This window comes from Quercus robur, chromosome 1 (assembly GCF_932294415.1).
Source record: "Quercus robur chromosome 1, dhQueRobu3.1, whole genome shotgun sequence".
In the NCBI taxonomy this organism is placed as follows: Eukaryota; Viridiplantae; Streptophyta; class Magnoliopsida; order Fagales; family Fagaceae; genus Quercus; species Quercus robur.
In genome coordinates this window covers 51,952,485-51,967,103 of record NC_065534.1, presented here as the reverse complement: position 1 = coordinate 51,967,103, position 14,619 = coordinate 51,952,485, and the positions used below count along the sequence as shown (strand labels likewise).

General features: G+C 33.3%; 1 protein-coding gene across 1 annotated transcript; it reads left to right on the top strand.

The window, feature by feature from the left end:
• Positions 1–363: 363 nt before the first annotated feature.
• Positions 364–8,852, top strand: LOC126691639 (glyoxylate/succinic semialdehyde reductase 1). Its single transcript, XM_050386687.1, has 8 exons — positions 364–528; positions 603–713; positions 809–910; positions 1,024–1,125; positions 2,141–2,256; positions 4,927–5,005; positions 5,075–5,245; positions 8,539–8,852. The coding sequence occupies exons 1-8, from the start codon at positions 418–420 to the stop codon at positions 8,626–8,628; spliced, it is 882 nt and encodes a 293-aa protein (XP_050242644.1). The 5' UTR covers positions 364–417; the 3' UTR covers positions 8,629–8,852.
• The last annotated feature ends 5,767 nt before the right edge of the window (positions 8,853–14,619 follow it).

Below are 14,619 nucleotides of genomic sequence, written 5' to 3'. Positions count from 1 at the left end.
CCACTAATTTTTTTTTGGAAAATAATTTTATCTCACATCAAACTAAATAAGGAAAGTTTGAAAATTATTTTTCAACTCATTTAAGGTTTCTACCAAATATAGAAAAATATATAGTTTTATAGAAAATACTTTTTAGAATATGACTCATTTTCTAGAATATATAATCACCGAAACAAATAGAGAGCGAAAATTAAGTTATTGGAAGTTATTTAGTGGTGGTGTTCATTAAAAAAAAAAAAAAAATAGTGATGGTGATTTTATTATTATTATTATTATTATTATAAAAAAAAAATAATATAAAGAGGCACTATACGGAGAATATACTTTCTCCTAGAGTGGGAATGTATATATATTTATATGGACACCATTAAAACTTACAATAAAAAGAAAAAAGAAGAAGAAGAAGAAGAAGAAGAGATGGCTATGGAAGTAGGGTTTTTGGGTCTGGGTATAATGGGGAAGGCCATGGCCACCAATCTCTTACGAAAAGACTTTAAGGTCACTGTTTGGAACAGAACCCTCTCTAAGGTAAAACTACTACCACTACTACTCTCTCTGTTTAATAACTCAGATAGCAATTTATGAATTTAGTTTTTTTGCAGTGTGATGAGCTGGTGGAGATTGGTGCTTCTGTTGGAGAAACCCCAGCAGCTGTAGTGAAGAAGTGCAAGTACACCATTGCAATGTTATCTGATCCATCAGCTGCTCTTTCGGTTGGTTTTTATTTTATGCTTCTTTCTTCTCTGCTGCTGCCTACAGTTAATAAGGCCATTAACATAATAATATCACTGCTGCCTTTCTTTTTAAGGTGGTTTTTGACGCAGATGGGGTTCTTGAGCAAGTTGTCAGTGGAAAAGGTTACATTGACATGTCTACTGTTGACGTCGATACTTCTTCAAAGATCAGTGAGGTGAGACCTCCATTTTCCTTTTTATCATTCTTCCCTGAAATTGTGTTTTCACATCTGATCCATAAATAAATAATTACTGTATAGATTCCTGAATGCCCAATAATATTTTACAGGCAATTACATCAAGGGGTGGTCACTTCCTTGAAGCTCCTGTTTCAGGTAGCAAAAAGCCCGCCGAAGATGGTCAGTTGGTAATCCTTGCTGCTGGGGAGAAGGTAAAAATTCATATACTATCTATCTATCTTGTTTTTAAAGGTGTAATGTCTACATACTGGAGTCATCTTCTAATACTTTGTACTCTAGGAGAAGTATATGCAAGAGGATAGACAATCCACTAAAATTGAAATGAAACTTAAATGTTTAAAATAATGAAACTAGCTTCCTCATGTTACCTGTATACCCTACTTTGAAAGCTTATAAACAAAAACATTCAATTATAATTTATAAGAAATGCCAAAGAAATTATACCAGAAATTATAAGTTTCCTTAATGGTTGTCATATCTAAAAATAATGCCTCTTTTGACAAAAACATTTGGCTTAAAGTTACTTAGTCCTGTGACCGCAATTGGCTTTTTATTTTCAATTTTTCCACATGAATGTTCTTATGTGCGGGTATAAAAGGCAGGATGAGCATATTATGACTTTAGTTTAGTGTTGCTCCATTTAGGTTTATTCAGAACTATCACCTTTACCCTGGTTTTACAATACTCTGCTCATAGCAACCGGTCCAATTTCTATTAAGAACTGCACTCTTAAAGCCAGTGATGTAGGACAAAGAACTTCCTAACCAAATTTAATGTGCAGGTTTTTCTCAGTTTCGAACATTAGAATTTTGGGGCTGATTTAGTAAAATCTAATACAATCTAATGTAGATATGCAAAAGGTTAGGTTTTAGCTTGCATTTTGGGGGAGTTGGTAAATTAGTGTGTGGCTGATATAATTTAAACAGAGGGCTGGGGCACAGAAATCAGATAGTAAATAGAGAATAAAGAGAGAAAAGGGTCACTTAAGGCGAAAGAAAAATAGTTAAATCTAGCATTACACTAGGTTTTTTGGGCATTACAATTGAGAGCGATGCATCGCATCCCACCAATAAACAACAAAAAGGATGAAATATTTTTCTTTAAACATTGTCAAAATGATAAGAGACCACGTTTCCTTTATTGCTGTACACATGAATTTTTTCTATCTTACTGTTAATCTCATCATATCACTGTTTGTAAATGCAGGCATTGTATGAGGAAGCAATACCATTTTTTGATGTCTTGGGAAAGAAATCTTTCTTCCTAGGGCAGGTTGGAAATGGAGCAAAGATGAAACTTGTTGTCAACATGATAATGGGCAGGTAGTGGTTGTTTTTTTTGCTCATCTGACCTAGAATAGAATAAGGAAAATGGATACTTCTTGCACAGACAATAGTCCAGATACTAAGTGTAGGTTTTGAGTCTAAATACTGATGAGGTTTTGAATCAGGAGGGGGTTAGACAAAGATGTTCAAGAATTAGCATATGACACCCAGTCACAGTTCGATTTGTTTGGCGAAAAGTAGTTTTGCACACTTAGATTTATTGTATTTATTTTTTATTTGTTTTTTGGATTTTTTTTTTTTTTAAAATTTTTTTAAACATGACTTGGCTGCAAAGCATACCAGCTTATAATATCCTATACATAATTAACTTCAGATGTTAGGGCCTAAAGAAAAAGAAAAGGGGGAAGCAAGCTTCTTGAAATGTAAAAGAGTACCCTTGAAACGTATCAGATTGTAGACACTGTTACCTTATTTTTACTACAGCAAGAACTTCATGCGTTGCTTAAACTTACGCACGTTTTTAGATTTATTGTATGGTATAAGGACTCTGAAATGTTGTGTCCTAAGGAGAGTTTAACCCTTGTAAAGAAAAACAAAAACTAGAGAGGAATCCATCCACCTACTGTGAGTCGACATACTATAGTTAAGCACTTCCTCCTTAATTTTGAAGTCTAGATTGGACAGAAACAAAGTTAGAACTGTTAGGTTTAATTGGGGAAAGGCTAGACAATGAGATTGAAGCTTTAATGGTCTAAAGCTGCTGGGAAACAGAATTACAGGGTTTGAGGTTCAAGTTGGACTGGAAACAATGACTCTTGAAGGATTCTGGGAAGCACAGACACCACAAAATTGCTAGTACTGGTGTCAGACATGTATTTGACATGGACACAAATGTGTCAAGCACGCACTTAGGAAGAAAAAATCTTTTTTTAATTCAACTGTTCTATTTTGATGTTGAATGTTGTTTGTACTTTAAACAATATTTTTTGTCTTTACATACTTTTTAAGTCCAAAATAAACATAACTTATTCCAAATATAAAATATATATACCTAAAAATAAATGTTAATTAATTAATTGTCGTATCCTCGACGTATCGTATCCTGGTTTTTCAAGAAATTCCATGTCACCGTACTATGTATCATGTCGTACTACGTATCATGTCTGTATCCGTGCTACATAGGAAGGGTTGTAGGAAACAGAAATTGTGTTGCAGGATTTTCTGGCCGCAAGAACTGTAGGGCTTTTGGGATGCTATAGTTAAAGTTTCAAGAATGAAAAGGTTAGGAAAATTAGAGGAAATCCAAGATTTCTAAAGTACAAAGAAACAGGTACTGGTTGGAGTTGAAGCAAGCAAGAAAACCCAAATTCTGGGTGGCTGCTATGGTGGGCTATAAAGGTACCTGAGAATAATAGTTGGGGTTCAAGTATTTAGGCTGATAAAAGTGAGGCTCAAATACTAATCAAAGGAAAGAAAAAAAGGCGAATGCTTTTGGATCGTGGAAGAAAGGTTTTTGTGATGTAAATCTAAATAGATGTCACCACATTATGATTTTGAAGCCTCAAAATTTATGTCCACATACAGAATGGGAGTCCTAATTAGAAGGTATGGAACAAACTAGGTTTTAAATCTACTAAAATGTAACTACCCAATAAAAAACCTTGACTGAAATATGAAATGGGCCACAAGTACAGCTCATGTCCATTGTCCAACAAATTCTGAAATTACAGATACCCATGACACCTAAGAAAGCATAAACAATAGGTGACCCTAATAATCATGGTGGATAGAAAATATTTATTATTATAATTATTTATTAATTAAATTTACGTAAGTCTTTCATATAAAAAGAAAGGGTCTCAAATATACCAGACTTCTGGGACAAAGGCTACATGGATATTCCCAAGTCTTGTTAAACTTTCAAATAAAGAAAATAACACAAATTATATAATACTAGTTCTGAAAACAACTTTTAGTATCCTTCTGCCATAGAGATGTTGAACTCTTGTTCATGCCTCAACTTCCCTTTTAACTTGCACAGGTAAACAATCAAGTGATCGTTCTGTATTTCTAACTTAAATATTAGAGTATGGATTGCTACTAATATAATTTTTGTAGTCACTTTTATATGTAAATTATCAACATCTCTTTGTTCTCTATGGTATATCTTCTCCTAATGCAAGCAAGTCTTTATTTAATAGCATTTGGTGAATGCTTTCTTTGCTTGTCAGTGTGGGTTTCAAAATAAATGTAATTATATCCATCAATTATATAATATCTTAGAAATAAATGTATTTTTTTATTCTTATAAATAATTTGGTAATTTATCAATCAAGAATGGATTGGGAAATAAATGTATTTTGTATTATCATAATTAGTTTATTCTTATTAATAGTCTTAAGGAAATTTTTGAAAGACTGTTTATTATGAATTATTAGACTTGTTATTTATAAAATATGAATTATTAGAAATGTTAAGTACAACATGGAACCAAGCTAGTCCTTGATGCCAAGAAACCTAAAAAGTAAGACGTAACACTAACTAGGGTAGCTTCTGGGGGGATCTCAATTAGGCCCTACGTAGAAGTTAAACCTAATGTCAAGATTCCACTTTGCATTTGAGCTTGCTTCTCCTTGAGTTTCTTGTGGTATGTGTGGGCCTTTATATGGTAGTTGACTACTTTTTATGATGTTTTCTCCTTTACAGTATGATGAATGCATTTTCAGAGGGACTTGTACTGGCCGACAGAAGTGGACTGGACTCTAAGACTCTTCTTGATGTATTGGTATGACAAGAAAATTTTTTGTTGACATATGGTATTGGAATTAATTCTTCATAATTTATTTTCTGGCAGGATCTGGGTGCAATTGCTAACCCAATGTTCAAGTTGAAAGGACCCACTATGATCCAGAACAATTACTCCCCTGCTTTTCCATTGAAACATCAGCAAAAGGATATGAGGTTGGCTCTTGCCCAAGGTGATGCAATTGCAGTTTCAATGCCAGTTGCAGCTGCAGCCAATGAGGTTATACTCTTCTATTGTCTTTCTTTCCTTTGTGCAAACATATGCAGAAGCAGTTTTGTTAATGTAAGATATCAGTTGGTATGATGCTCTAAGTTGTGTCATACGTCATTTATTTGTGCAGAGTGGATGCCCTCTCCATTTTTATTTAAATTTTTGTTTTTTTCCCCTTTATGCGATGTGGACAGTTTTTTTTGCCCATTATTTTACATAAAACTTTTAATCCTGACTAACAAAAGTGTAAAATTTAAAATTGTGTAGCTAATTCTACTTTAGGTGAAACCCTATTATCAAAGTTCCAAGAAGTTTAAATTACTATTTCAGTTAAAATCCTACTACTAAAAGTTTGAAAAAAAATTAAAAAGAGGTTTAATTATCTACCATAATTTTTAGTTTTGACAAAAAACTAGGTCCTACATGATATGCTTCCCTCATATAACTTCACTATTTTATTGTTCATTTTAAATGACTTTTGTGAAAATATTTCTTTATTTTACATGTGAATTTTACTTAGCATGTGCATTGTACGTTCATTCACCCAGTTTTAATTACAAGATGAAATAAAGTTTGTAATAGAGTACAAATACTTTATGAACACTCAGAACCTGTTTAATTACACTGAATGAAAATCCTGGCAATTAATTTTGGTTCAGAATTAATATTCTATTTGTGTCTTCTAACTCACAATTTTCTTTTATGATTCTTTGCCTTCTGCATTTCTATAGATTTTCTTCTTTATAACTCTCTGAGTTTTGCACCCAAAAATAAATAAAAAATGTCCGAGCTAGGTAATACATTGTGTAGTTCCAAACTTTAGTCTAAGTTATCCATAAAAAGGAACTCTAGTCTGTTAAGTCTGCTGCAGGTTAGTGGCAGGATCTAAAGTGGTCTGAGGATATATTGAAAATGGTGGTGGATTTGGTTTTGATCTGGATGAACAAAATGACGCTATGCAAAACAATGATGATCAAAATATAGAGATCTGGGTTTGTTTGGTGTGACTCAGAGCACTTCAGGATACATGATTCTTCTGGTTGCAGTTCTATTGGATATGCAGAGATTAGTGTTAGTTCTGGCATATAATTAAGAGATATATATATATATATATTATTTTATAAGTAATAAAATTTTTATTGAAATCAAAACAGACCCAAGTGCACAGGGAATGTACTATGGGTGCAATACAATCTAGATCCCAAATTACAATGGTCAATCAAATTTGGAAGAGTAGAACATGAATATGTTTGTAAAGCTAACTCCACTCAAGCAAAGAGGAAAGAAAGAAAAAGACTTAATCTCAAGTATAGTCAAAATTTATAGCATTCCATTCTCGCCAAATACACCACATTATGCAATGCGGCACAACTCTTGAAATAGCCATTTTGTGATGCTAGCTGAAGTTGCCCTGCCATGAAGCTAACAACTAAATGACCCTTTGCGGCATAACCAATGGATTCCAAACAAGCTAAACACCATTGTCCATAGCTCATATGCTATAGGGCAATGAAGAAGATGATCCACCAATTCCCACTCCGTTTTCACATACGACACCAGTCTATCACAATAATTCTCTGCTTTCAAAGATTATCAAATCTCACTGAAAGCAGCAAACTATGAAAATAACGCCAACCTAGGAGGGACCTTTTTACACCATCAAGAAATTTAATTAAGAAATATTAAAATTTTTATCTTTTAAAAACTGAATTTCCTTCAAACACCAAAATAAAAATTATGGAGTTTATTTCTTTTGAATTGCTAGTAATAGTAGGCAGTTAGAAATCAAGAGATAAAAAAGATGAAAACATTTAGGGAATATGATGTAGAAGGGATGGGAGAATTAGAAGAGAATAGACGGAGGTTATGTGTTTTGTATGTTCTTGGTAGATGATGTCCCTGGTTCTCTTGAATTAGTTCCATTTCCATCTTTACCACATTTACCCTATTACACAGAAGCTACTAATAAGGTGTGCTGCTAGGGAATTGTGGTCCCTGGTTTTCTGTTTATTCAGGGTTCAGTGGGTTAGGCCTTCTCACATCATTGAGGTCTTAGCTTGCTGGAAGGGGAGTTTTGTTAGATGAGATGTGGCACTGTTTGGTGTGCAGTTCCCTTGTCCCTGATGTGGATTGTTTGGAGGGAGCATAATTGTAGAGCATTTGAGGGTTTTGAGAGGCCTTCAATGGAGTTGAAATTGTTCCTTCTGCATTCTTCGTATGACAATACAAAAAACTGATGCTATGGTATCTCCAAGGATTGATATCAAGCAAAGAGATTGAAGCCTAAGCATGGCTTTGCTTGTTAAAATTCCTACATTCAGTAGGATGAAAAGTAATATACTATCAGGATTTATCCAAAAAAGAAGAAGAAATTAATATTTATTAGGATTCTCATCCCCTTATACTATTATGCTTTTACTATTGATGACCATGGTTCTTGCTACTAATTGATATGTCTCTTGACCTTAGATTTCTCTCCCTTTTTCCTTACTGTTTCATATTGCTTCCATTTATTTAAGAATTGGTCAGTATCTATATTTATGTTGTGAAATTGATTTTGGTTGTTAACAGATTATAACTAAGACAACCTTCATTTGATATGTGTGTGTGTATGGATGTGTGTTTGTTGATGATTAGCGAATGAGGTTTGTTTTATCAGGTTGGATAAGTTGATTCTTGGGTTTTCAGGTATGTAGGAAGGGTGTGAGGGGTTTGATCATAGGAGTAAGAAGTCCTTACTTTGAGGTGTCTGACCTTTCTCTCCCTCTGAGTCCTTTTTCTGATATATTGATGAGTGACAATTAGGTTTATTTATTCGATTAAGATGCTTGGGTTTCAGGTTTGTTAGTATCAATAGGGTGAGTTTTGGTTCATTTCTTAAATTTGACATGAATTTAGGATAGAGTTTTGGAATCAACATCTAAAACAGGTTTTGGTTTGGGATGGCGTTTCCTCCCAAACCAACTCATTTCATTTTCTAGGTTACATGGTCTTATTCTCTTTGCTTATTTTAGTTAGAGAAAAAATGATTTAAATATTGGAGTTGGCCTGATAATTTTGTGGAAGTCACAATACTTGATGTATCAGTTGTGGAATGCAGAACTTGTTAAGATCTCTCCTGTTTATATCAATGTTGATGATTCTTGTATTATGAACAGAAAAGCTCTGGCATTTTGCGATTATGTAAAAAGTATGACATATTTAAGTACTTCAGATGTTTGATATGGGGATCCAGGTTTTAGGTATAACTGGAACCTAATTGATTATTAGAACTAAAAACTTGATGTTTATTTCTTCTGTAGGCTTTCAAGAAGGCCAAAAGCATGGGGTTGGGGGACCTTGATTTTTCAGCTGTTTATGAGACTGTGAAGCATCTTCAACATTCATCATAATATAAACAGATGCTTATCAACTTGAACTCAAATTGCAGTGGTAACTATAGCCTGTGTGGTCAAAGTTTTAATATGAGGAAATAAATTTCTAGTGACCACTTCTTTATGCGTGTCCGAAGTTTGTTTCCTACAATGTGACGTTGCATGGTGTGTTTGTACAATTAATTATCAGCACAAGAACTCTTTTTGAAGTGAAAGCAAAGAACACCATATTTGGATCGAAATGTTGTAATAGTTTTTTTGTCCTTCATGACTCTAAAGAAATCATCTTTGTTTTGACTGATAACAGGTGCGGTGAGACCTACCCTAACTAATGCGGTATAAGTCATCTAGAGATTCTAGAAATAGCCAGCATGACCATCCATGTGAACTTGTTGGTGCTTGAGTTTTTTGTCTTGTTTTGTTTTAATTTTTTAGGAGGGTTTAAACCTTCAACATGGGATTGAAATGTTAAAGGGGCGGGAGAAGGTACCATTCGGGTAAGACTATAAATAAAAACAAGTTTTGGAGTAACTTGGGCTTGACTTGAAAAAAAGCTTGTTAATGTTTGTTTGTTTAACATACAAGTTAAGCTTAAACCCAAGTTTAGGCTGGACTATCAAATGACAACACTGGGAACATTGCTCAATCATTGTACAAGTTCAACTATCACTAGCCCATTATTTTCCCCACAATCATGTTTGTCAAAATTGCGATATGGATCGTAGAATTGCACATTTTATGATCTTACCTTATCAAAAAGTTTAGAATCAAAGTAGGATCGTAAAAATGAGGATTGTATGAGATTCTACTGATCCTACCAAAATGCGTGTTTTTGGTTTGGGGTCTTTTTTTTTTTATATTTTTACTTATTTATGGGATTGGTTGGGGCTAAGAACTAAACCCATGAGCCCAACTGGTTTTCAGCAGCCCAATAACAATCCCTATATCAACATAAAATCTCAAAAAAGCCTATAGTACTTAAGTTTGAAGTTTAAACCAAAAAAACCTAAATATTTAGAAACATTCAACAGGCCGAAGCTATCCCTCTGCCTCCTCTAAAAAAAAATCTAATATTATATGACACAAATTTTTGTTTTTTATGGATAAATTCACATTTTAAAGTTATATCAATCCATTTTTTGCTTAAAATCTGAAAATAGGTAGAATTTTATAATCCATGATCCTACATAGGATCCTGATTTTGACAACCTTGCCCACAACTATTCTCCCGAGTCCATATTTGTGATCAATGGCCTACGAAATTTGAAAGCTGCTCTTGCAATGTGTTTTTAGATATTTTCTCTTGTGGCTCCCTTTTCTTTCTTTTTCTTTTATTTACTATAAGGTAGAATTACCTTTCAGCAGGCCATATGTTATGGCTGCATCTGGAAAGCCAAGTGGAAACAGTTGGGAAAAAAAATTAGCATGGGTGTTCTGTAGTATTGCATTATGACCCACTTGGAATTAGAAAAAATTGGAGAGGAAATTACAATATTATTTCACTTCATTTTGTTTTTTAAATAAACAATTAATGGGACGGTGGAGGTGACTAGGGAGTGGGAGCGAAAGGACAAAGAAAAACTCAATAAAAATAAAGAATTAAAAATGATTTTATACAAAAAAAAAAAAAGAATTAAATTATTTTTCTGACATTGAGATGGGAAGCATGTTTTATTGTTGGTGATGGAAGAAATATAGATGCGTGAAAAAAAAATACTTGGATCCTATGCCTCAAAATATGAGATTGAATGAATAGATACTACATGGTCATTTGATGAAGAATCATGTGAATCAATTGAAAAATTCTATTGAGGCATAATCCAGGTTCGATTAATTGGTTTGGATTGGCTTAGAGAAAGGGAACTTTACTATATATTTAGGGTCTGTTTGGATACCGCTTATTTTGCTGAAAACTGAAAATTAAAAACACTGTAATAAATAAAGAGTTAAAACTAAAAACTTAAAACGCACCGTATAGCAAATAATCTGCCTGATGCGTGAACAGTGTTGGGTCCCACGCTTAAAACGCAAAATGCTGCAAAACGCAGCACACAAACGCACGCTTAGTTGTCATTTTGGGCTTTCCTAAAACAGTTCAGGGCCATTCACATTGTGTACTCCCTAGTTTAGAAGAATCAGTTTGTCTCGAAGGTGTATATGGATTTTGAATTGATAGCATCCATGTTGCCCTTGTCAAAATTTTGATGGATCTGCCTGCTGATGGGCTACAGCCTACAAGACCAAGTCACCGAAGAGAACATGGCATTAATAAAGGATACAATTGAAAAGGTAAGGAGCTTACACGCTTGTTTGTTAGGCTGTTTTCCAAGAGAGCGGCCATAAATTAGCAAAATGGGCTTTGAAGTCTAATTTTTATGGGTTCTTTGTTCCTCGTAACTCTCTCTTGCAATTCAACTTGGCCATAAAGGAGGATGCTTGTAATTAATTAATAAAATTGTCATGCTAGAAAAGCCACCTGTTTATTGTTTCAACCAAGTTCTAATCTTAATGGGGCAACTGGCATCTCCATGCTAACTCGATCATTTAATCCATTGTTTTGTAGCTGCCTATATCTATAATTCAATCCACTCCATAAACCATTTAGCCACTTCAAATATATAAGGAGAGAATACATAAACTTAAGGAGCCACCCATCAAGATACATAATCATTTATTGAAGTTATGTAATAGCACATTGATGTTCACTTTTTTGTCACCTTGAAAAGGTTGAAATGTATATAATTATGCCTAATAATTTTATTATTTCTTGCTATACTTTTGGCACATAGACAACATCTAAAAATCCAACTTATAAGAACAAATCTACAGACACAAAAATAGACTGTATACTAAACAAGTTGGATTATAGACAATAGAATTACAAAATCCACAACTACAACCAACAACTAATCTAAAATATTCAATTAATTAATCACATTATGTGAAATCCTCCAAAGTCATCAATTGATAATTTAGGTTCTGACTCTCTTTGCAGGATATGCCTGAGAACCAGTCTATGCACAAAACAAAGAATACTCCAAAATATATATGATAGAATAATGATTAGCTCAAACGAAAACTAATGCACATGACAACAAAGAATAATAAAAGTCCTAGTAGACATAATTATGAGAAAAAGTGTTCTTAGCAGGATGTTAACTAAAAAGATTTCAACCCCAACTTACACAACCTTATTACCAAATAAGGTTGTGAGAGTTGAGTAAAGTACCCTTGGTCAACATCCTTGCAACTGTCATGCATTTTTGTACATACTCTTGTTTGTGAGCTCTCTTTTTTTTTTTTTTTTTTGGTTGTATGGTTTAAGTGAGCTCTTGGCTTGATTTCAGAGACCATTTGGGATTAATTTTCTGGTTTATGGTTGGGGTTTTAGTGAGTATTTGAGTGCCTTTTATAATAAGTGAAATCTTGGAAAACAAATTCTGAAATTCTTAGAATTTTATGTTAAATTGTGGTTTTTTGTGAGAACAATATTTATTGGGATTTGCTATTATAAATTTGTAGATTTCAATTGTTTTGTTTTTATTATGTTACTCATTGCTTGTATTTTTTTATTTTTTGTTTTTACTTCTTTAGAAACATGCAAAAGCGGGTGCTTATAAAAACAAAGTTATTGAAAATTTGAAGCACATTTAGATCTTGTGTGGGAGAGATAGAGCTACTAGCATTAGAGTAGAACGTATGAACAATGCAGTAGAAATTATGGATGAGGAAGGAGAAAATGAGGTGATTTTTCCTATTGCACAACAACCATGTCAGCATTCGGTATCAATAAGTTTTATGGTTGAGCCTCACCAAAGAAAAAGGAGTAGGAAAGATCCACTAGTTGAAGTTGTTACAAATAATGGTTCCTCTCTTAAAAAGTACTTCACAGCAAAGAAAAATCAAGAGCATCCACAACGTTTTGGTGAAGAGATACATATAGTGGTTTCAAAGGTGTAAGGACTCACGCGGCTTGAAATATTCAAAATAGTTGAGAAGTTAATGCATAGAGGTGCAAGGGACTTTTTAAGTATTTGAAAATTCTTTCAAATGATGATGATAAGAAGGATTGGATTCGACTTCTACTTAGTCCCCATTAATTTGTTCTTTTGGAAGTTGTGTAAAAGACACATTTTGGGTTTTTAATCTGTCTCTCATGATATATATATATAGCTTTTTAGTTGTTAAGAGCTTTAGAATAATTTTTTAGTTTGAGATTTTGAATGTTGTCAAAAAAAAAAAAAAAAAAAACCTGCATTTAGATGTCCTCTCTAGCTAATATAAAACATTTTAGTTGTCAATAGTTTGCAAGATATTTTTTTAGTTGGCTATGACTAAAGATATTTAGTCATCATTTTGTCAATTGGATTATCAGTATTACCTCATATATTTAAAATTAAAATGTAGAAAGATTAAGAAAAAATATAATTAAAATATATATTTTATTAATCTTAAATCCAAATTTATGTATCCAAACAATAGAATTTCAAATCCTTCATTGTTTAAAAAGACTCAAACAATGAATTTTAAAATCAAGAGATTTCAAATCAAGGCATTTGAAATCAATGGTTTTTAAATTCAAATCCAAATGTTGTCATTCAAACACAACCTACTTGTGATTTCCCAACGTATTGAGGTTTTGGTCAAAATAAATTTCACTCCTAATATATCAAAGAAAACAACATTTCGTATCCACATTCACAATTCCCTCAAAATTGATAATTTATGTAAATGAAAATTGTGGGGGTAACAAACCAGGGAGCCCGTATCAATATATATGTTGGGCCAAAGGCCCAGTCCAATGAAGAACCCCTCCTCGACCATGGGAAGAACCCCTCCTCGGCCAGGTATGGCCGAGGACAAAGGGAACGGCCTACCACTGAGAGTGATACTCCGGGTCATTCCATGGAATAGGATAAGTGAAGACAGAAAAGGACAACGGAAGGAATGGAAATATCTAAGGGAAAACTGCCATTGTTGCATTAAGTGCTCTGTACCTAATAGAGACATGCTTTTCAGTATTTACAACCACTCCCAACGACTTTGGGGAAGGGCTGATGGGACAAATATCAGCACTATGAATCTAAATCTACACATGGACGTTGGGGAGAGGAAGGAAGCTAGTATAAAATGGGGGGCGGGAGGCAATCTGAGGGTTTGGTGACCACTACCACTCAAGACATACTAGAAAAAAGCTCCTCGGATTGTGCCGAGGACTAACCTTCTTTGATAAATTCAGTTCATCTTTGCTTGATTGTCATGAACACCATATTAACTGTTATCCATGCACTAATGCCTAGATCTTTGACCCACTCTCTACAAATTTATTATACCGGGCTCACTGGTCCAAGATCCCATACATCTTGGGCTGCAAAACGTGTCCCTACAAAAATCATGACATTTAATATTCCAATTATAGCTATAAATAATTTCACACGGTCCAATTCAATGTATCTTATACACTTAATACATTAAAATATCAATTAGAAGTCTCCATTTCTATGATCAAGACAAACCATCTTAATTGACATATTATAGTCTTTGCATATAAAATGCCAAATTTAATAACTAGCCACGAAATCAAAATATTGAATTTACAAGAAAGTTGTGATATATATATATTCTATAACTAAGTCATATAAAATTACATACAATGCATCTCAAAGACTTTATGATAATATCAAAACATTTATGTTGCCATTATTCTAGATAATAAAATAACTTTTATTAATTTAATACATAATGTTGTACATAATTTCATATAAACATAATATCACACATAATGTTGTACATAATGTCATATATAGGAGTGTTCACCAAACCGCATAAATCACAAAAATCGCACCAAAATCGCCCATAAAATGGAATAACTGCACCACATCGTAAGTAATAGTGCACCGCACCGCATGGTGCAGTGCGGTTTATGGTTTTATAATAAGAAAACCACATAAACCGCACCACACCCTTTCTATATATTAATATATTTATTTATTTTTAATATTAAATATA

Coding starts and splice junctions, on each gene's coding strand:
- LOC126691639 (XM_050386687.1), top strand. CDS start 418: ATGGCTATGGAAGTAGGGTTTTTGGGTCTGGGTATAATGGGGAAGGCC. Junction 911..1,023: donor CTTCTTCAAAGATCAGTGAG/GTGAGACCTCCA, acceptor AATATTTTACAG/GCAATTACATCAAGGGGTGG. Junction 5,006..5,074: donor AGACTCTTCTTGATGTATTG/GTATGACAAGAA, acceptor ATTTTCTGGCAG/GATCTGGGTGCAATTGCTAA.